The 22057-nt window shown below is 40.7% G+C and overlaps 2 protein-coding genes across 5 annotated transcripts in view; one reads left to right on the top strand and one right to left on the bottom strand.

The window, feature by feature from the left end:
• Nucleotides 1–22057, top strand: part of LOC145343953 (uncharacterized) — a 51941-nt gene that overhangs the window by 13557 nt on the left and 16327 nt on the right. For 2 of the 4 annotated variants that reach the window (XM_080190525.1, XM_080190524.1), the window contains exons 3-5: nt 1941–2080; nt 3101–3229; nt 9866–11461. In XM_080190525.1, coding sequence (XP_080046651.1) covers nt 1941–2080; nt 3101–3229; nt 9866–11461 — 1865 coding nt within the window. The remainder of the gene's footprint in view (nt 1–1940; nt 2081–3100; nt 3230–9865; nt 11462–22057) is intronic. The other 2 variants (XM_080190526.1, XM_080190527.1) reach the window with 2 other exon arrangements.
• LOC145343954 (excitatory amino acid transporter 2-like) overlaps nt 10076–22057 on the bottom strand; it is a 181092-nt gene continuing 169110 nt past the window's right edge. The window contains exon 12 of the mRNA XM_080190531.1: nt 10076–10119. Coding sequence (XP_080046657.1) covers nt 10108–10119 — 12 coding nt within the window. The 3' untranslated portion in view covers nt 10076–10107. The remainder of the gene's footprint in view (nt 10120–22057) is intronic.

Here is a 22057-nt window from a genome sequence, read left to right as displayed (position 1 = left end):
CACTGTTCATCCAGTCAGACAAATACAAACTAACTTTTGTCAGGAGCCTTTTATATGAAGGATTAACTAGTCACTAGGCCCCACCCTTTCAAAGTGGGGATTCATTCCCATCAGGTTTCTTTTTAAAAGGGACCTTGCCCTCCCAAATTGGAATCCTTTTTAAAGAGGTTACATTTTCTTATATCTCCTTTCCGATCAGGATTCCATTCCATTTGGTAAAAAGCTATCTCCCCATTTGAGCTCACTTTGGGCAATAGAAGGGGGAGAATTCTTTTGCTGATTTCCTCTGGTTTTGAGCTGTTTACAGCTAAAACGAACCAAGTGAAAAAGGAATTTCTGAAGTCTGGCTGGAAGTAGAAGTTGAGACCTCTTTGATTTGTTCCAAGCACGCCAGGAGCATGGCAAAAGGAAGAAGAAGTACTGGAAGTAAAAGCGAGAGAGTTTTCAAGCTGGTTCTGGGCAATGGTAGATGATTCACAGACTCAGAACAAGGTTAAAACTGTCTTCATTGACAACATTATCAGTTAGTCATAGTTCCAAAGGACCATAGGTGTTCTCTCCTCATTAGAGAGAAAACAGTTTGGCAACGCGCAGCTTGAAATGCACCCTCCACAAGTGCAGAGCAAAGTAAAGAGGCAAGGCTTGCATGAAATACCACAGTCGAGACACAGCTTTGAACGCAGACTGGTGGAGACTTCAAGCATTTTGATTTCACAAATATAGTTTTTTTTATTCATTCATGGGACATGGGTGTTGCTGGCTGGAACAGCGTTTATTGCCCATCCTTAATTGCCCTTGAAACTGAGTGGCTTGCTGGGCCATTTCAGAGGGCAGTTGAAAGTCAACCACACTGTCTGGCTCTGGAGTTACATGTCGGCCAGACCAGGTAAGGACAGCAGATTTCATTCCCTGAAGGACATTAGAACATAAGAACATAAGAAATAGGAGCAGGAGTAGGCCATCTAGCCCTTCAAGCCTGCCCCGCCATTCAATAAGATCATGGCTGATCTGTCGTGGCTCAGTTCCACTTTCCCGCCCTCTCCCCATAACCCTTAATCCCCTCTCTTATCAAGAACCCATCAACCCGCTTCTTAAAAATATTTAGCGAGGCAGCCTCCACCACTTCAACGGGCAGAGAATTCCAGAGATTCACCACCCTTTGAGTGAAGAAGTTCCTCCTCAACTCCGTTCTAAACCGCCTCCCCTTTATCTTGAGGCTGTGCCCCCTAGTCCTACTGTCTTTTTTGAGCGGGAAGAGTCTCTCCACCTCTATCCTATCCATCCCATTCATCATCTTATACGTCTCAATGAGATCTCCCCTCATTCTTCTAAACTCTAACGAGTACAATCCTAATTTATTCAGCCTCTCCTCATAGCTCAACCCCCTCAACTCCGGTATCAGCCTAGTAAACCTCCTCTGCACTCCCTCCAAGGCCAAAATATCCTTGCGCAGGTGCGGCGCCCAAAACTGCGCACAGTACTCCAGCTGCGGCCTCACCAATGCCCTATACAGCTGCAGCAAGACCTCCCTACTTTTATATTCAATCCCCCTCGCTATGAAGGCCAGCATCCCATTCGCCTTCCTGACCACCTGCTGCACCTGCAAGCTGGGTTTTGCGACTCATGCACAAGGACCCCGAGGTCCCTCTGCACCACCGCCTGCTGCAGTTTTTCGCCATGTAAGTAATAGTCCTTCCTACCATTCTTCCTACCATTAGTGAATCAGGTTAGTTTTTCCAACAATCGACAATGGCTTTGTGGTCATTAGTCGATTCTCAATTCCAGATATTTTTTATTGAATTCCAATTCCACCATCTGCCGTGGTGGGATTCGAAGCCAGGTCCCCAGAACAGTAGCTGAATTTCTGGATTAATAGTCTAGTGCCATCGCCTCCCCTGCTCTCAATCGTTCTCTATGCTCTGTTCTGTATTGCTCCACAGATACGGGTGGATCCAGGGTCCTCTGATTGCCATTCCTCGAGTACATGCACACCCCCATTGTGCCCAAAACAGTTCCGGAGTCTACACAAGTTACAAGCCAGAGACCAAAAAGTTTGATGTTTTCTGCTTCAATGCGACAGGTGTGTGACATTTCTATCCACAACTGATAAATAAATCTATCCTAATGGGAAATTCCCTATTGATAAAGGGATCTGATGGGAATCTTCCTCATCTTAAAGGGATCTGATTGGGAGACTACCTCTTTTTGAATGAGCTCCGGACAAGCTGGTAGAGTTCAAGAACTGTTATGTTTTGTGGGGGAATATTATTCTCAGTTGTCATTTCCTACAGGCTGACAGTTTCATGCCATCACAGGCAGGCCATGTATTTACTGATAGGGAGGAGGGGATCTGGATCTGGTGTGTGATGGATTGCTTACGTCAGTCTTAGTCTAGAGACCATATCATTGGCAGAAACCTGGAAGTTAATTAAATAGTTGCCTCTGTTTGGAATATTATTGTATGATTCTGTTCTTTTGTATGTCTGTGTGTGGTAGGTATGTGTGTGTGCGTATGTCGGTGAGTGTATGTACGGGGAAATATGTGTGTAGGTATGTGTATATGTAGGCGGATGTTGTGTGTGTGTAGGTGTATGTGTGTGTATCTGTGTCTGTGTGTGTACATGAGAACATGTGTGCGTGTATGTGTGTGCATGAGTGTGTATGTGGGGATGTGTGTGTGTATGTATGTGGGGATGTGTGCATGTAGGTGAATGTGTGTGTGCATGTACGTGTACATGAATATATGTGTGTGTGCATGTACAAGTGTATGTAGGTATATGTGTGTATAGGAGTGTGTGTCTGTGTCAATGTCTGTGTATGTGGGGAGGTGAGTGTGTGTCTGTGTCTGTGAATACATGTGCGTATGTGGAGAGGTGTGTGTGTGTGTGTGTGTGTGTGTGGGGATCTGCGTGTGTGAGAGTTGTGTATATGTGGGTGTGTAAGTGTGTGAATGCGGTTCATGTACACATGTGACAGATTGTATGGATGTGCCTTTGCATGTGTTTGTCCCTGCATGCATATGTCCATAACTGTTCTTGAGTGGGTGCGCATGGTTATTTTCAAATATTATTAATTGATTGATGTTTTTTCTAACATTCAGAATATGAAAATTGTGGTTCTCAGATTTCATCATCAACACTGTCTCCTGCTGAGCCAGCAATGACAAGAGCCAACAGCATCTCCAACATCTCAGGGGAACACATAACCAGTAGTGTGCAGATTACCAGAGGTACTTCTTCAGTTCACTGTTCCTGTCTCAGCTTTTCTGCAATTCAATGTACCTGTAAATGTGCCTGTTTTCATAGTAATCCGTCCACAATTGGAAAACAAGACAGTAGTAGATCAGTGGAAATTTAATTTGGATCATAGAATTTGATGTAATATTCTAATACATCAAATGATTGAATATAGATTCAGACTGATGTAAATTGTACATGAAGACATCAAAAAGAATCACATTCATTGATGTACAGTGTGTGAAACTGTGATGTTCACCATACACTCACATTAATGTACGGTGTGTGAACAGTAATGTTCACCATAGACTCACACTGATGCACAGTGTGTGAAACAGTAATTTTAACCATAGACTCAATTTGATGTACAGTATGTGAAACAGTAATGTTCACTATAGACTCACATTGATGTACAGCGTGTAAAACAGTAACAGTCACTTTGGACTCACATTGATATACAGTGTGTGAAATGTAATGTTCACTATAGGCTCACATTTCTGTGCCGTGTGTGAAACAGTAATGTTCACTATAGACTCACATTGATGTACAGTGTGTGAAACAGTAATGTTCACTATCGACTCACATTGATGAACAGTGTGTGAAACAGTAATGTTCACTTTGGACTCACATTGATGAACAGTGCGTGAAACAGTAATGTTCACTATCGACTCACATTGATGTACAATGTGTGTGAAACAGTAATGTTCACTTTGGACTCACATTGATGAACAGTGCGTGAAACAGTAATGTTCACTATCGACTCACATTGATGTGCAGTGTGTGAAACAGTAATGTTCACTATCGACTCACATTGATGTACAGTGTGTGAAACAGTAATGTTCACTATCGACTCACATTGATGTACAGTGTGTGAAACAGTAATGTTCACTATCGACTCACATTGATGTGCAGTGTGTGAAACAGTAATGTTCACTATAGACTCACATTGATGTACAGTGTGTGAAACAGTAATGTTCACTATAGACTTACATTGATATGCAGTGTGTGAAAGAGTAATGTTCGCTATCAACTCACATTGATGTACAGTGTGTGAAACTGTAATGTTCACCATAGACTCACATTGATGCACTGTGTGTGAAACAGTAATGTTCACTATAGACTCACATTGATGTACAGTGTGTGAAACAGTAATGTTCGCTATCAACTCACATTGATGTACAGTGTGTGAAACAGTAATATTCACTATAGACTCACATTGATGTACAGTGTGTGAAACAGTAATGTTCACTATAGACTCACATTAATATACAGTGTGTGAAACAGTAATGTTCACTATCGACTCGCATTGAAGTACAGTGTGTGAAACAGTAATGTTCACTATCGACTCGCATTGATGTACAGTGTGTGAAACAGTAATGTTCACTATCGACTCACATTGATGTGCAGTGTGTGAAACAGTAATGTTCACTATCGACTCACATTGATGTACAGTGTGTGAAACAGTAATGTTCACTATCGACTCACATTGATGTACAGTGTGTGAAACAGTAATGTTCACTATCGACTCACATTGATGTGCAGTGTGTGAAACAGTAATGTTCACTATAGACTCACATTGATGTACAGTGTGTGAAACAGTAATGTTCACTATAGACTTACATTGATATGCAGTGTGTGAAAGAGTAATGTTCGCTATCAACTCACATTGATGTACAGTGTGTGAAACTGTAATGTTCACCATAGACTCACATTGATGCACTGTGTGTGAAACAGTAATGTTCACTATAGACTCACATTGATGTACAGTGTGTGAAACAGTAATGTTCGCTATCAACTCACATTGATGTACAGTGTGTGAAACAGTAATATTCACTATAGACTCACATTGATGTACAGTGTGTGAAACAGTAATGTTCACTATAGACTCACATTAATATACAGTGTGTGAAACAGTAATGTTCACTATCGACTCGCATTGAAGTACAGTGTGTGAAACAGTAATGTTCACTATCGACTCGCATTGATGTACAGTGTGTGAAACAGTAATGTTCACTATCGACTCACATTGATGTGCAGTGTGTGAAACAGTAATGTTCACTATAGACTCACATTGATGTACAGTGTGTGAAACAGTAATGTTCACTATAGACTCACATTGATGTACAGTGTGTGAAACAGTAATGCTCACTATAGACTCACATTGATGTACAGTGTGTGAAACAGTAATGTTCACTATAGACTCACATTGATATACAGTGTGTGAAATAGAAATATTCACTATAGACTCACATTGATGTACAGTGTGTGAAACAGTAATGTTCACTATCGACTCGCATTGAAGTACAGTGTGTGAAACAGTAATGTTCACTATCGACTCGCATTGATGTACAGTGTGTGAAACAGTAATGTTCACTATCGACTCGCATTGATGTACAGTGTGTGAAACAGTAATGTTCACTATCGACTCACATTGATGTACAGTGTGTGAAACAGTAATGTTCACTATCGACTCGCATTGATGTACAGTGTGTGAAACAGTAATGTTCACTATCGACTCACATTGATGTACAGTGTGTGAAACAGTAATGTTCACTATCGACTCACATTGATGTACAGTGTGTGAAACAGTAATGTTCACTATCGACTCGCATTGAAGTACAGTGTGTGAAACAGTAATGTTCACTATCGACTCGCATTGATGTACAGTGTGTGAAACAGTAATGTTCACTATCGACTCACACAGATATACAGTTTGTGAAACAGTAATGTTCACTATAGACTCACATTGATGTATCGTGCGCAAAACAGAAATGTTCACTATCGACTCATGTTGATGTACAGTGTGTAAAACAGAAATGTTCACTATCGACTCATGTTGATGTACAGTGTGTAAAACAGTAATGTTCACTATCGACTCGCATTGAAGTACAGTGTGTGAAACAGTAATGTTCACTATCGACTCGCATTGATGTACAGTGTGTGAAACAGTAATGTTCACTATCGACTCACACAGATATACAGTTTGTGAAACAGTAATGTTCACTATAGACTCACATTGATGTATCGTGCGCAAAACAGAAATGTTCACTATCGACTCATATTGATGTACAGTGTGTAAAACAGTAATGTTCATTATCGACTCATATTGATGTACAGTGCGTGAACAGTAATGTTCACCAAAGACTCATGTTGATGTACAGTGCGTGAACAGTAATGTTCACCAAAGACTCACATTGATGTACAGTGTGTGAAATATACTGTTCACTATCGACTCATTAATGTATCGTGCGCAAAATGGAAATGTTCACCATAGACTCACATTGATGTACAATGTGTGTGAAACAGTAATGTTCACTATAGACTCACATTGACGTACAGTGTGTGAAATAGAAATATTCACCATAGACTCACATTGATATACAGTGTGTGAAACAGTAATATTAACTTTAGACTCACATTGATGTACAATATGTGAAAGAGTAACAGTAACTTTAGCTTCACATTGATGTACAGTGCGTGAAACAGTAATGTTCACTATAGACTCACATTGATATACAGTGTGTGAAATAGAAATATTCACTATAGACTCACATTGATATATAGTGCGTGAAACAGTAATGTTGACTATCGACTCACATTAATATACACTGTGTGAAACAGTAATGTTCACTATCAACTCGCATTGAAGTACAGTGTGTGAAACAGTAATGTTCACTATCGACTCGCATTGATGTACAGTGTGTGAAACAGTAATGTTCACTATCGACTCGCATTGATGTACAGAGTGTGAAACAGTAATGTTCACTATCGACTCGCATTGATATGCAGTGTGTGAAACAGTAATGTTCACTATCAACTCACATTGATGTACAGTGTGTGAAACAGTAATGTTCACTATCGACTCACATTGATATACAGTGTGTGAAACAGTAATGTTCACTATAGACTCACATTGATATACAGTGTGCGAAACAGTAATGTTCACTATCGACTTGCATTTAAATGCAGTGTGTGAAACAGTAATGTTCACTATCAACTCACATTGATGTACAGTGTGTGAAACAGTAATGTTCACTATCGACTCACATTGATATGCAGTGTGTGAAACAGTAATGTTCACTATAGACTCACATTGATATACAGTGTGTGAAACAGTAATGTTCACTATTGACCCACATTGATGTACAGTGTGTGAAACAGTAATGTTCACTATCGACTCGCATTGATGTACAGTGTGTGAAACAGTAATGTTCACTATCGACTTGCATTGATATACAGTGTGTGAAACAGTAATGTTCACTATAGACTCACATTGATATACAGTGTGTGAAACAGTAATGTTCGCTATCAACTCGCATTGATATGCAGTGTGTGAAACAGTAATGTTCACTATCGACTCGCATTGATATGCAGTGTGTGAAACAGTAATGTTCACTATCGACTCACATTGATGTACAGTGTGTGAAACAGTAATGTTAACTGTAGACTTGCATTGATATACAGTGTGTGAAAAAGTAATGTTCACTATAGACTCACATTGATATACAGTGTGTGAAACAGTAATGTTAACTATAGACTCACATTGATGTACAGTGTGTGAAACAGTAATGTTAACTATAGACTCGCATTGATATACAGTGTGTGAAACAGTAATGTTCACTATCGACCCACATTGATGTACAGTGTGTGAAACAGTAATGTTCATTATCGACTCATATTGATGTACAGTGTGTGAAACAGTAATATTAACTATAGACTCACATTTATTTAGTGTGTCAAACCATGATGTTAGCTATAGACTCACATTGATGTACAGTGTGTGAAAGAGAATTGTTCGCTACACGCTCACATTGATGTATTGTGTGTGAAACTCACATTGACATATAGTGTACAAAATAAACATGTTCACTATTGACTCACATTGATGTACAGTATGTGAAACAGTAATATTCGCTTTGAACTAAGATTGATATACAATGTATGAAATTGTAATATTCACTATAGACTCACATTGATGTACAGTGTGTGAAACAGTAATGTTCACTATAGACTGACATTGATATAAAGTTTGTGAAACAGTAATGTTCACTATAGACTGACATTGATGTACAGTGTGTGAAATGATAATGTTCACTATAGACTGACATTGATATATAGTTTGTGAAACTGTAATGTTCACCATAGACTCACATTGATGTACAGTGTGTGAAACAGGAGTGTTCACTATAGATTCACATTGATGTACAGTGTGTGAAATAGTAATGTTCACTATAGATTCACTTTGATGAATAGTGTTTGAACTGTAATGTTCACTATAGGCTCACATTGATATACAGTTTGTGCAATAGTAGTGTTCACTATAGGCTCACATTTATTTATAGTGTGTCAAACCGTGAGGTTAACTATAGACTCACATTGATGTACAGTGTGTGAAATAGTAATGTTCACTATAGACTCACTTTTATTTAGATTGTGTCAAACGTGATGTTAATGATTGACTCACATAGATATACAGTGTGTGAAACAGTAATATTCACTATAGACTCACATTGATGTTCAGTGTGTGAAATCGTAATGTTAACTATAGACTCACATTTATTTATAGTGTGTCAAACCGTGATGTTAACGATTGACTCACATAGATATACAGTGTGTGAAACAGTAATATTCACTATAGACTCACATTGATGTACAGTATGTGAAAGAGTAATGTTCACTATATGCTCACATTGATGTATTGTGTGTGAATTAGAAATGTTTCTGATAGATTCACATTGATGTATAATGTGTCAAACAGTAATGTTCGCTATAGACTCACATTGATATAGTGTGCAAAACTGTAATGTTCACTATAGACTCACATTGATGTGCAGTGTGTGAAACAGTAATGTCCACTACACGCTCACATTGATGTATAGTGTGTGAAACAGTAATGTTCACTATAGACTCACATTGATGTGCAGTGTGTGAAACAGTAATGTCCACTACACGCTCACATTGATGTATAGTGTGTGAAACAGTAATGTTCACTACATGCTCACATTGATGTATAGTTTGTGAATCAGAAATATTCATGATGGACTCACGTTGATGTATAGTGTGTGAAATAGTAATGTTCACTATGGACTCATATTGATGTATAGTGTGTGAAACTATAATGTTCTCTATTGACTCACATTGATGTATAGTATGTGAAAAAGTAATGTTCATCATCGACTCACATTGATGTATAGTGTGTGAAACTATAATGTTCACTATAGGCTCTGATGTACAGTGTGTAAAACAGAAATGTTCACTATAGACTCACTTTGATGTGTAGTTTGTGAATCAGAAATACTCACGATAGACTCACATTGATGTGCAGTGTGTCAAACAGTAATATTCACTATAGGTTCACATTGACATACAGTGTGTGAAACATTACTGTTCATGACAGACTTATATTGATGTACAGTGTGTGAAAAAGTAACATTCACGATAGACTCATATTGATATACAGCGTGTGAAATAGTCATGATCACTGTAGATTTAGTTTGATCTTCGGTATGTGTGGAAAATGTATTCAATGACATTTCAATGAAGTATTTTGGAGTAATCTCCCTGTGAAGTTAAAGTGAGCATTCTGAGTAATAGAAATTAATTAGTTTTTCTTTTTTTGATACATGTAGAACACCCATTGGTCACTTCAGCAACGAATCATGACGTTGTTATTACCGGTGACATGACGTCAGAAGGAAATAATTCACCAACTGCATCACCAGAGCCTGCTGAATCGCCACCCCACAGTTCATCACAGTCAGCCATCCACTCAACAGAGCCACCTTCAGTTGAGAATTCAAGTCTTCTTGAAGAGCAGACGATCAGGCCTAAATCCAGTGTGATTCCAGTCTTTATGGTGAAGCAGAGTCCATTACCTACAATGCTAGAAAACAAAACAAACAGCCTCAGTAAAACAACAGTGGCAATGCATGTCTCTCAGTCTGCTGGTGATAGGACGCCATACATTGGGTCAAGTAGGAAAATACCATTAAACATGGAGAACCAAGTTACAGAAGCCAAATTGCAGCATCATTCAGATAGAGACTTGACTACTCTAGGTAGCATTGTGCAGCCTTCCCCTTCTGCAGTGATCTCAGGCAATGCCACAAGAATGAATGCAACAATAGGCACCAACAAGGTCAACATAGAGAAGTCAGATTTCTCACCAACGCTGGAAGGCTTGTCAATGTTGCAAACAAATACTAAAAGTGAACATGAAAATATGTCTGGTGTAACTTCCACCTGGTCTTCTGAAACCACACAAACTCCCACAAAGTTTGATCATCGAGGTGGGACATCCGCAATCCCCATGACCCCAAATCCCACTGAGCTACCTGAGGGAATGACAACACATCTCAGAATCTTTAGTTCCAGACCTCTTTTGGATCATAGATCAGTCAAAACATCAGATGGAAGAGAAACATTCACTGTCACAGCATCTGCTAAGCTCTCCGTGGAAAGAGAGAGCACTCCTGAAACAATGAGTTCAGCATCTGCCAAAATGAGCTTGGATCTAATGACGGCCACAGCATTCGATACAAAATGGATGCCTTCTAAAGCATCATCTCCTGACCCAAGTGGTCTGACTGTGGAAAGTGGGAGTACTTCTGAAATACTGAGCTCAGAACCCACTCTCTCAGAATATAGTCCAGCCTTGGGTGATAATAGAAGGTTCTCGGTCTCAGTATCTCCAGAGCCAGCTATTCTGTTTGCAGAAAGTAGGAGTACCCCTGAGATTTTGAGGTCTGCGTCACCAGGTCTTGTTGTACATTCTTCTCCAGATTTTACAGCAACGACTGACGCTGCAGGAGTATCCACCAGCCAAAAAACTGGCCCAAATTCCGGAGAAGAGAATTATCTTCCAGCCAGCACAGCTCTGCAAGATGTTGAGATTAAACAGACCCCAACTGAAAGGCTTCCTGTCTATTCACTGACAACTGCCATGTCTTCTTCCACCATACCAGATCGGCTGACTGCCACTTCGTTTCAGTCACCTGAAGTGCCCTCCATCAATGACCCAATAAATGCTAATGAAAGGCGAGAAATAAACCTCCCTACCACTTCCTCCAAACAGTCTACAGGTCAATTAAAGTTCATGACTCCTGGAACAAAACACACCACAAGAATTTACTCCACTTCTGACTTTGGATGGATTGCTACCTCTCGTGTGACGATTAATCAGGTCACTCAAATGCCGTTGTTCACAGAAGACATGTCACATTACGGTATGAATGGGTTCTAGTATTGTTACTGGCTCTTTTCCACCTGATTTGCATGTTTCTCTGTTTATTGTCTCTCAATTACTGTTACTATTCTGATTGAGATCTCGGTATTTTCATTGTCACAGATTGCATTCTGGAACATTGATGCTACTGAGGTATCATTGTACATAGAAAGAAACTGAGTTCAGTTACTTTCAATATGCAGTGGTACTTCTTTAACTAAACCTTCACCCTGAAACTGACCATTGTTGTATTCTTCTCCAACACCAATACATCCTTCCTGAGATTCAGAAATTGACACCCCTCCTTGATTAAAACTGACCATCCCTTTCCTCATTTCCAACTTGGGGACAAGAGCAGGCCATTCAGCCCCTTGAACTTGTTCTCCTATTCACTTAGACCATCTATGATGTGGAGGTTAACTCTATTAACTCACTTTGGTTCAGTAACCTTTAATGCCCCTGGCAATCAAAAATCTTAATATTCACATTTTCAATGGAAATAGCTTTTTGGTGGAGTAAGCTCCAGGTTAGCACTACACTTTTCAGGAAAGTTTGTTTGATGATATCACCTCTGAACAACCTGGCTCTAATTTTAACCTTCTAGACTCTCCCAGAGGAAATGGTTTCTACCTACCCTTCAACTCATTTGATCATCTTAAACACCTTGATTAGATCACCACTCAATCTCCAATACAAAAAAAAGCAGGCCTAGTCTATGCAATCTGTCCTCATAGTCCCTGCATCATTCTAGTGTATCTGCATTTCCTCCCAAGCTAAATATCCTACCTGAGGTGCGGTAGTAGAACTGAACAGAATACTTTCAATGGGATTTAAGTAGTGTTTTGTCCAATATTACTTCCATCCCTTTTATAATCCAGTCCTCTGAGATAAAAGAACATAAGAATTAAGAGCAGGAGTAGAACATCTGGCCCCTTGATCCTGCTTTGCCATTCAATAAGATCATGGCTTTTTGCGAACTCAGCTCCACTTACCCTTCCACTCACCATAGCCCTTAATTCCTTTACTGTTCAAAAACTTATCTATCCTTGCCTTCAAAACATTCAATGAGGTAGCTTCAACTGCTTCATGGGCAGAGAATTCCACAGATTCACAACCCTTTATGTGAAGAAGTTCCTGCTCAACTCAGTCCTAAATTGCGCCCCCCCATTATTTTGAGGCCATGCCTCCTAATTTTAGTTTCACCTGCCTGTGGAAATAACTTCCCTGCTTCTACCTTATCTATTCCCTTCATAATTTTATATGTTTCTATAAGATCTCCCTTCATTCTTATGAATTCCAATGAGTATAGCCCCAGTCTACTCAGTCTCTCCTCATAAGCCAACCCTCTCAACTCCGGAATCAACCTGGTGAATCTCCTCTGCACCCCCTCCAGTGCCAGTATACCCTTTCTCAAGTAAGGAGACCAAAACTGTACACAATACTCCAGGCGTGGCCTCACCAGCACCTTATACAGCTGCAACATAACCTCACTATTTTTAAACTCCATCCCTCAAGCAATGAAGGACCTTCTTAATTACCTGCTGCACTTGCAAACCAACTCCTTGTGATTCTTGCACAAGGACACCCAGGCACCCAGGTCCCTCGGCACAGCAGCATGCTGCAATTTTTTACCATTTAAATAATAGTCTATTTTGCTATTATTCCTACCAAAATGGATGACCTCTTATTTACCAACATTGTACTCTGCCTGCCAGACCTTTGCCTACTCACTTAGACTATCTATATCCCTTTGCAGACTTTCAGCGTCCTCTGCACACTTTGCTCTGCCACTCAACTCATCTTAGTGTCATCTATGAATTTTGACACACTACACTTGGTCCTCAATTCCAAATCACCTATGTAAATTATAAACAATTGTGGTCCCAACACTGATCCCTGAGGCACATCACTTGCCACTGATCACCAACCAGAAATACACCCATTTACCCCCACTCTTTTCTTCCTGTTAGTTAACCAATCCTCTATCCATAGTAATACATTACCCATAATACTGTGCACCTTTATCTTATGCAGCAGTCCTTGTCAAATGCCTTCTGGAAATCCAGATACATCTTATTCATAGGTTCCCCGTTGTCCACTGCACATGTAATGCTCTCAAAGAATTCCACCAAATTAATCAAACATGACCTGTCCTTCATAAACCCATGCTGCATCTTACCAATAGGACAATTTATATCCAGATGTCTCACTATTTCTTCCTTGATGATAGATTCAAGCATTTTCCCTACGACAGAAGTTAAGCTAACCGGTCTATAATTACCCGCCTTTTGTCTACCTTTTTTAAACACTGACATCACATTTGCTATTTTCCAATCTGCGGGAACCACCCCAGAGCCCAGCAAATTTTGGTAAATTACCACTAGTGTATTTGCTATTTCCCCCGCCATCTCTTTTAGTACCCTGGGATGTATTCCATTGGGGCCAGGAGACTTGTCTACCTTTAGTCTCATTAGCTTGCCCAACACTACCTCTTTCGCGATAATGATAGCTTCTAGGTCCTCACCTGCCATAGTCTTCCTGCCAGTTTTTTTCTGTACTTACCCTAGGGCTCCTCCACAGTTGCTAAGCTTCATACCATTTAGAAAACACTCTGTATTATCTTTCTTCAGTCCAAATGGATAACTCACATTTCACCACGTTGAACTCCACCAGCCAGCTTTTCCCACTCACCTGGTCTCTCAGTATCTCTTTGCAACATTCTGGAACTTAGCAAAGCTAGATACATGGCTCTCTATTCTTCATTCAGATCACTAATAAACATAGTGAAAAGCTAAGTCTGCAGTTCAGATCTCTAGAGGACATCATAGTTATTTCTTGCCAATTTGAATATCTAGCCATTAGCCCCCTACTTACTGTTTCATGCCTCCTAACCAATTACCTGTTCAAGCTAATCGGCTGTTTATAATTTTGTTTTTTGTTAGTAAACGCTGTTTTGGAATCTTGTTAAATGTCATTTGGAAGCAAGTAACATACATAGATACCTTCTTAGTTACCTCCTCCTCAAAAAAGAATTCAACTGAGTTTGTTAGACATAATTTAACATTTCACAAACTCATGTTGTCTCTGTCTGATCAGCACATATTTGTTCAAGTGCTCAATTGCTCTGTTTCAAATAGTGGATGCCAGTAACTGTCCCACAACTGAGGAACAGGTCTCTAATTTCCTCATTAATCTCTCCTAAACCTTCCTGAGATATTAGAGTGACATTGGCAATTTTTCACTCAACGTGAACAATGTCTAAATTGAGCCAATGCATCAATAATCTTCTCTCCTACTTTGATCGCCATGTTGAAGTGAATGCTGCTGGAGATTTTGTCAATCTTTAGCTCATCACTTTTGTCACCTTTTTTTTAACTTATTTTGAATCTAGTTAGTTCCACCTGCTAACTTATTTTCAGTTTCCTTGTGTCCCTGACTCTTAATTCCTCTCCTTAACTGCAGACTGATACAATGTAGCTATTCAGTTTTCCATTTCTTGATTTCTAAATGTAATATAATCTGTGTTTGTGATTAAGGAACCACTTTAACTTTAGAATTATAGAGTGGTTACAGAATGGAAGGAGGCCATGCTGCCTGTTTAATCAGTACCGGCTCATTGCAAGATCATTTTAGTTAGTGACACTCCCCTCTCCATTCCCTGTAGCCCAGAATTTCATTTCTGCTCTGGTGCTTGTGAAACTTCCTTTTGAAAACCTTGACTGAATTCACTTCTAACAGTTTTACAATGCATTCTAGATCCTCACCACTCAGATTAAAAATGTTTTCTCATGTCATCTTTGGTTCTTTTGCCACTCCCCTTAAACCTGTTTCCTTCTACCAGTAGGAACTATGTCCCTCAATCAACTCTACCCAGATCTCTATCTTGGAAAGTAACACCTTGTCGCAGCCTGGCTGGGGCTGGAAAATGCTTTTTGTGTTGTCCTTAATGTCCTTTGCAAAGTTTTCCTCAAAATCCCCTTCTTCAGCTCTTGCCACTTTCTTCATACCAGCCCCCTTTGCTGTTCTTTATATGTCTTCGAGGGATCACTACTGCAGTTTGCATTCTTGGAGTCCTGTTCTTTAGTTTTATGCCACCTCTCATTCCCCTTGTTGACCAAGTTGTACACATGTAGAGCCCTTTCTGTAGATAGATAGCCAGAAATGTGTGGGTTATGTTGATTGGCCATGCCAAATTGCCCCTTAGTATCAGGGGGGTATAGCAGGTAAATACGTGGGGTTAGGAGATAGGGCCTTGGTGGGATTGTTTTTGGTGCAGGCTCAATGGACCGAATAGTTTCTTCCTGCACTGTAGGGATTCTGTGATTCTATGTAGGACACAGTAAAAAGTCTGACAACACCAGGTGCCACATCATTCTATGTAGGAACAGAGGAACAGGAGTACACTATTTAGCCTAGTGAGTATGTTCCGCCATTCAGTGAAATCATAGCTGATCAGTGACTGAACTCCATATACCAAATTTTGTTCCATATTCTTTAACCCATTTAATTACCACAAATCTATTAATCTCAGATTAAAAATGAACAAGCATTAATTAACCAAGCATTGATTGCTATTTCTGGAAGAAAGATCTGAACTCCTATCACCATTAAGAGCAACGGTAGAATTGACTCCTAATTTCATTCCTGACTCTAATTTTTAGACTATTTCCCAAGGCACTCTATTCCTGTAACCATTGAAGTCCAGATATCATTCAAATAAATCACTGCATCCAAGGCCACTAGATTCTCCTCAAAGTGTGTTGCCCAGACTGCTCAAAGTGCTGTCCATGCTACCAGGGTTTGGAGAACATGATTTCCACCCCATGTGTTCCACTCTTCTAGATGGAGAGGTCTATACTTCATTAGCCTTTTAGATTATTTCCTTTATCTTTTCATGATATTTTAATTATTTCTGTACATGGATCCCCAAGTCACTTCTTACTGTTTCTAGCTTCTCACTTTTTAAAAAATATTTTCTTTTATGGGATGTGCACAACGCTGGCTGAGCCAGGATTTATTGCCCATCCCTAATTGCCCCTGAACTGAATAATTTACTAGGCCATTTCAGAGGGCAATTAAGAATCAGCCATATTGCCATGGTTCAGGAGTCAGATGTAGGTCAGGCCAGGTCAGGATGGTAGATTTCCTTCCCTGAAAGGACCAGCGAATGTCAGTACATTAACGGAGAGTGACAGAATGAGGAGACTGTCGGCACAAACAACAATGGAGCTTGTTATAAAAAAAGAGGTTGTGATGAGCAAGTTTGATTTTCACTTAGACTTGATGCAGAAATGTCTTGAGTGTATTTGGCAGTTTTCTGAAACAATTTTTTCTTGAATCAACAGGACAACAAGTCATTCTAGATGTATTAATGAGTAATCAGCCTCACTTAGCAGTGAGGAAACACTCAGAAAACAGTAATCATACATGGTCCAGATTGATGTTAAGTTGGAGCAGATGACGAATGAGCCATGAGTTATGATTTTATATTTGGAGAAAGCTGGCAGGGATAGGCAGGAATTGACCATTGCAAACAGGACACAAATATTAACCGAGAAAACTACGGATGAACACGAGGGTCATTTCAAATAAGCATTTGTTACAAAACAGGACCTGTGCATAAGGGCAACAAGCTGAGAGAGCAATTGTCACATGGATGTGGAAAAGATGTCTAAAATTAGACAGTGTCTACTGATGCAGAATGGTTATAAAAGGAGTTTTTTTAATACTCATTTTATGGGATATGGACATCACTGGCTAGACCAGCTTTTATTGTCCATCTCTACCTGCCCTTTAGAAGGTGGTGGTGAGCTGCCTTCCTGAACCGCTGCAGTCCCTGAGGTGTAGGTACACACACAGTGCTGTTAGGAAGGGACTTCCAGGATTTTGACCCAGTGACAGTGAAGGAACAGCGATATATTTCCAAGACAGGATGCTGAGTGACTTGGAGAGGAACCTCCAGCTGAGGTGCTCCCAAGTACCTACTGCCCTTGTTCTTCTAGATGGTGGTGGTCAGGGATTTGGAAGGAATCTCGGTGTATTCTTGCAGTGCATCTTGTTGATGGTATCTATCACTACCATTGTTTGTTGGTGTTGGAGAGATTGAATGTTTGTGGAAGGGGTAGCAATCAAGCAGGCTGCCTTTTCCTGGATGGTATCAAGCTTCTTGAGTGTTGTTGGAGCTTCATTCATCCTGGCAAGTGGGAAGTGTTCCATTACACTTCTGACTTATGCTTTGCAGGTAGTGGACAGTGCATCTGTGTATAAACATTGGCAATTTGGTGTGAAGGGAAATTCAGTATGGGTGAAGGGTGAGGTGGGGGGAGGTGATGCTAGTTTTCACTTCAATGCTTGTAATGTGTTTTGTGTTGGGGCAGTATTTGCAATGTTGGCAGGTGTTTCATTACTTTGTGAAGGATAGCATGACAAAAAGAACATCAATTTACAACAAAAACTAGATATAAATAATATAAACTCAGATGCGGAAGAGTGAGTTATGTGTCTATCTAGACTGCAGCGTATGGAAGGTTTTGGATAACAACTGTGTCCAGGGCACGCACATTGGCAGTTGATATCCCCGCCTTGAATCATTCCAGCTCAGAGCCATTGAGCGGGAGTGCGGGGGTGAAATACTTGGATCATTTTCTCCAGACCTCACTCACACATCTTTAGCTCAGAATGCAGGTTCAGAATGGGGTTGGTGTCACTGATGCTGTACAGAGTAAAGGAACGCATGTAAAACAGAGAGACAATATTCAAAGAAATTAACTCTATCCTCACAGATATAATGTACTTGGTACTTCTGAGGATAAAGGTAAAAACTGTCAGAAGGACAGTCAAAATGAAGAGCATGGCACCTTGGAGAAGGCAGAGAGGAATAGGAGAAGAAACGCAGTGTTGTAGTTGGAGGGAATTCAAAAGCAGGGGACAATTAACTTTCTTTGTAAGTGGGATTGAGAGTCTCACATGATATGTTGCCTACAAGGAGCCAGGGTTAGGTGTATCTCAAACTAGCTTGAAAGGATAAGGGAAGGGAGGGGGGTGGTGGGGTCCAATCATTAAGATCACGTTGGGATCAAGAACAATAGGAAGAGTACACAAGAGTACCTATTTGGAGAGCATCAGGATCCAGGGATTAAAGGAAAGAATGGAACCTCAAGGCTTATAATCTGTAAATTATTACTTGAATCAGATCAAAATTGGTGTGAGGATAGCAAATTAGTGAGGTGATTATACCACCAAGTGGTTGGAGAAGTAATGTGGGAAAGAGGGGACTGGTATCAGTACTGGGACAGGAGGGACTGTACAACTGTGATGAGCTTCACTTAAAACTGGGCTGAGCTCCTAACACAAAGGATAAATCGGGTAACCACGAGGATTTTGAGTTAGCAACAGGAGTGGAGGGTTCAGGTGGGAAAGCTGGTATTGATAATAATTTTAAAACCAACCAAAGGGGAAAGAATACAGTAACAGTCAGAAAATGTGTTTTAGGCAATATAGATAAATGAAAAACTGAATATGATAAAGCCATTAAACCAGGAAAGAGAAATGAGAAACATGTGCAGAACATGAGAGCAGAGACAGATTAGTTAGAATCCATGCCCAAACACGCACTCTTTGTACGAACAGACAGGGAGGCATTTTCCAGCTGTGTTTTGCCCAACATAGGTTGAGCTGGGGCTGCGTGGGTTCAGGAAATCATGGGGGAAGGGAATAGCACATTTAGCACTGGCGAGCATTCCCTTTGGGATTCTCCCAGACCACCCAGACATAATCTGGTTCCCACTCAGCAAGGTTAAATCTGCTGAGTCAGTTTCAAACTGGATTCTCCTGCTCCTGGGAATCTCTGACCCTCGGGTGTAGTAGGAACCCAGCATAGCAGGAACCAGGTTGTGATTTTCATGTTAGGGAGATCAGAGGTCACTGAATCTCCTAGGTAGTCATGGACATGTCTGGTCAGTGTCCACCTGACACTGTCCCCTGACATCCTGGCAGCACCCACCTGAAATGGCCACCTGGTCCTGGCATTGCCAACCTGGCATGGACCTGTGGCAGTGTCAATCTGGCAGTGCCAATGGTTGTTGGGGCAGTGTCTAGGGTTGGGCCTGATTGGGAGGGTCCTAATACCCCACTGCTGGTGATCCATGTTCGGCAGGGATAGGGAGATCAGGATGGCAATCTACATTGGGTAGAGCAGGGAGAAACATACCTTCAATGTAGGTTGGTGTCCTAATATCGATGTGGGTGGGAGAGGGGTCTTCAATTTCACTTTGAGATTGGGGCGCCCTTTAAAACGGCACCCAATCTCTGTGAAGCCGGGCTTGCTGGTGTCTTTAGACCCAGTCCCTTTCAGAACTGGTGCAAAACTCAGCCCTTTCCCAAAATTTACTTAGTGCAGGAAGATTGCAATCTGATTCATGCCAGCGCCCAAAATGGCATTGGGAAAATTCCACCTACAGAGTGCAAGGAATAAACTAAAAGAATTGCAGGCATAAACGTAACTCGGAGGGTATGATATGGTGAGTGTTACTGAGACATGGCTGTAAGATGGACAAGACTGGGAACTAAATATACCGTAAGATCTACAGTAAAGAGAAAATGCTAAGTGCGATGGAGTAGCCTATAGTGATTAAGGACAAAATCACCTCATTGATTCAATGAAAGGTAAGGCATAGAGTGGAGATAAGTGGAGAATTTACTTATAGAATTAAAAAATAGAAAGTGAAGTCGTCCATTTTGGCAGGACCAATGGGATGAACGAGTGCACTATCAAGGGCAGGAGTCTTAGTAGTGTTGAAGAGCAGAAGGATCTTGGGGTCCGGGTCCAAAGGACTCTTAAATCGGCCTCGCAGGTGGAAGATGTGGTCAAGAAGGCGTATGGTGTACTGGCCTTCATTAATCGAGGGATTGAGTTTAGGAGTTGGGAGGTAATGCTGCAACTTTATAAGACCCTTGTCAGGCCTCACTTGGAGTACTGTGCGCAGTTCTGGTCGCCTCACTATAGGAAAGACGTAGAAGCTATTGAAAGGGTACAGAGGAGATTTACAAGGATGTTGCCTGGACTGGGAGGCGTGCCTTATGAAGTTAGGTTGAGGGAGCTGGGACTCTTCTCCCTGGAGAGACAAAGGTTGAGAGGCGACCTGATAGAGGTTTATAAAATGTTGAGAGGAATAGATAGGGTGGATTCTCAGAGGCTATTTCCCCGGGTTGAAATGGTCGCTACGAGGGGACACAGATTTAAGGTGCGGGGAGGCAAGTACAGAAGTGATGTTAGGGGTAAGTTTTTCACTCAGAGGGTGGTGAGTGAATGGAATCGGCTGTCGTCAGTGGTGGTGGAGGCGAACTCGCTGGGGTCTTTTAAAAGACTTCTGGATGAGTATATGGGATTTAATGGGATTGGGGGTTATAGATAGATCTATGGATTGGTAGGTGTTGATGTGATCGGCGCAACTCGTGGGCTGAAGGGCCTGTTTGTGCTGTAGGGTTCTATGTTCTATGAATTAAGACTGGGTATAATAGGAATTATGCACAGGCTTTCTCTGGCAGTTGTGAAGTGGTAGGTTATATAATGCAGAGATTAATCAAGCAGCTAGCGTGCTTTGAGGATTTTAGCCTTTAAACAGTTTGGGATAAAATGTTTAGCACACATCAGAAAGCTAGTAAATTTCTTGAGCATGTTGAACCGCTCAAGAACCTACAGGTTCCCCTCCAAGTCATTCATCATCCTGACTTGGAAATATATCGCTGTTCCTTCACTGTTGCTGGGTCAAAATGTGGAACTCCCTCCCTAACAGCACTGTGAGTATACCTACAACACAGGGATTGCATCAGTCCAAAAAGGCAGCTCACCTCTACCTTCTCAAGGGCAACTAGAATGGGTATTAGATGCTGGATTAGCCAGCAATGCTCAAATCCCAAAACTGAATATATAAAAATATAGAGTCTTCTGCAACAATATATTCTCGAGAAACAAGAGGCCATCTCATAATGGATATAGTAATGAGCAAAGTTAACAGTTAATTTATATCTATCTAATAGTGATAATAATATGATTCTGTGTTCAAAATGGAGATAAGCAAAACAGCAACTAAAATTTTCAATTTAGGTAAGGCTGATTTCAATGTGATGTGAAAGAGACTATCCACAGTAATAAAAACAAAAACTGCTGGAAATACTCATCAGGCCAGCATCTGTGGCAAAGGAATTATCGCTTCTCGGCCTTTTGGCTAAGATCAAGTGAATTGGATTTAAGAAAAATAGAGTTAATATATCCTTCAGCTTACACAAAGTCATAAACATCTGGCAAAACTGTAACATAAACCACTACACAAGTATTGAAGCAAAAAGCAGCCCCTCTGCACAGAATTTCTCTTCTCACCAAATTGCGAATGTTTACACATTGTCTTTTTATAACTTGCATCAGCAGATCCTGTCTAATTTTAGACACCTTTTCCACATCCGTATGGCAACTGCTCTCTCAGTTTGCAGTTCTTATGCACAGGTCCTGTTTTGGAACAAGGAGGAGGAAGGCAGTAGTGATAGGGGACTCTATAGTGAGGGGGTTGGACAGGCGATTCTGCGGACACAGTCAAGAAAC

This window comes from Carcharhinus amblyrhynchos, chromosome 6, assembly GCF_965287045.1.
Source record: "Carcharhinus amblyrhynchos chromosome 6, sCarAmb.v2.hapA, whole genome shotgun sequence".
NCBI lineage: Eukaryota > Metazoa > Chordata > Chondrichthyes > Carcharhiniformes > Carcharhinidae > Carcharhinus > Carcharhinus amblyrhynchos.
The sequence above is the reverse complement of the archived record's forward strand: the minus strand, read 5'-3'. Positions and strand labels throughout refer to the sequence as shown.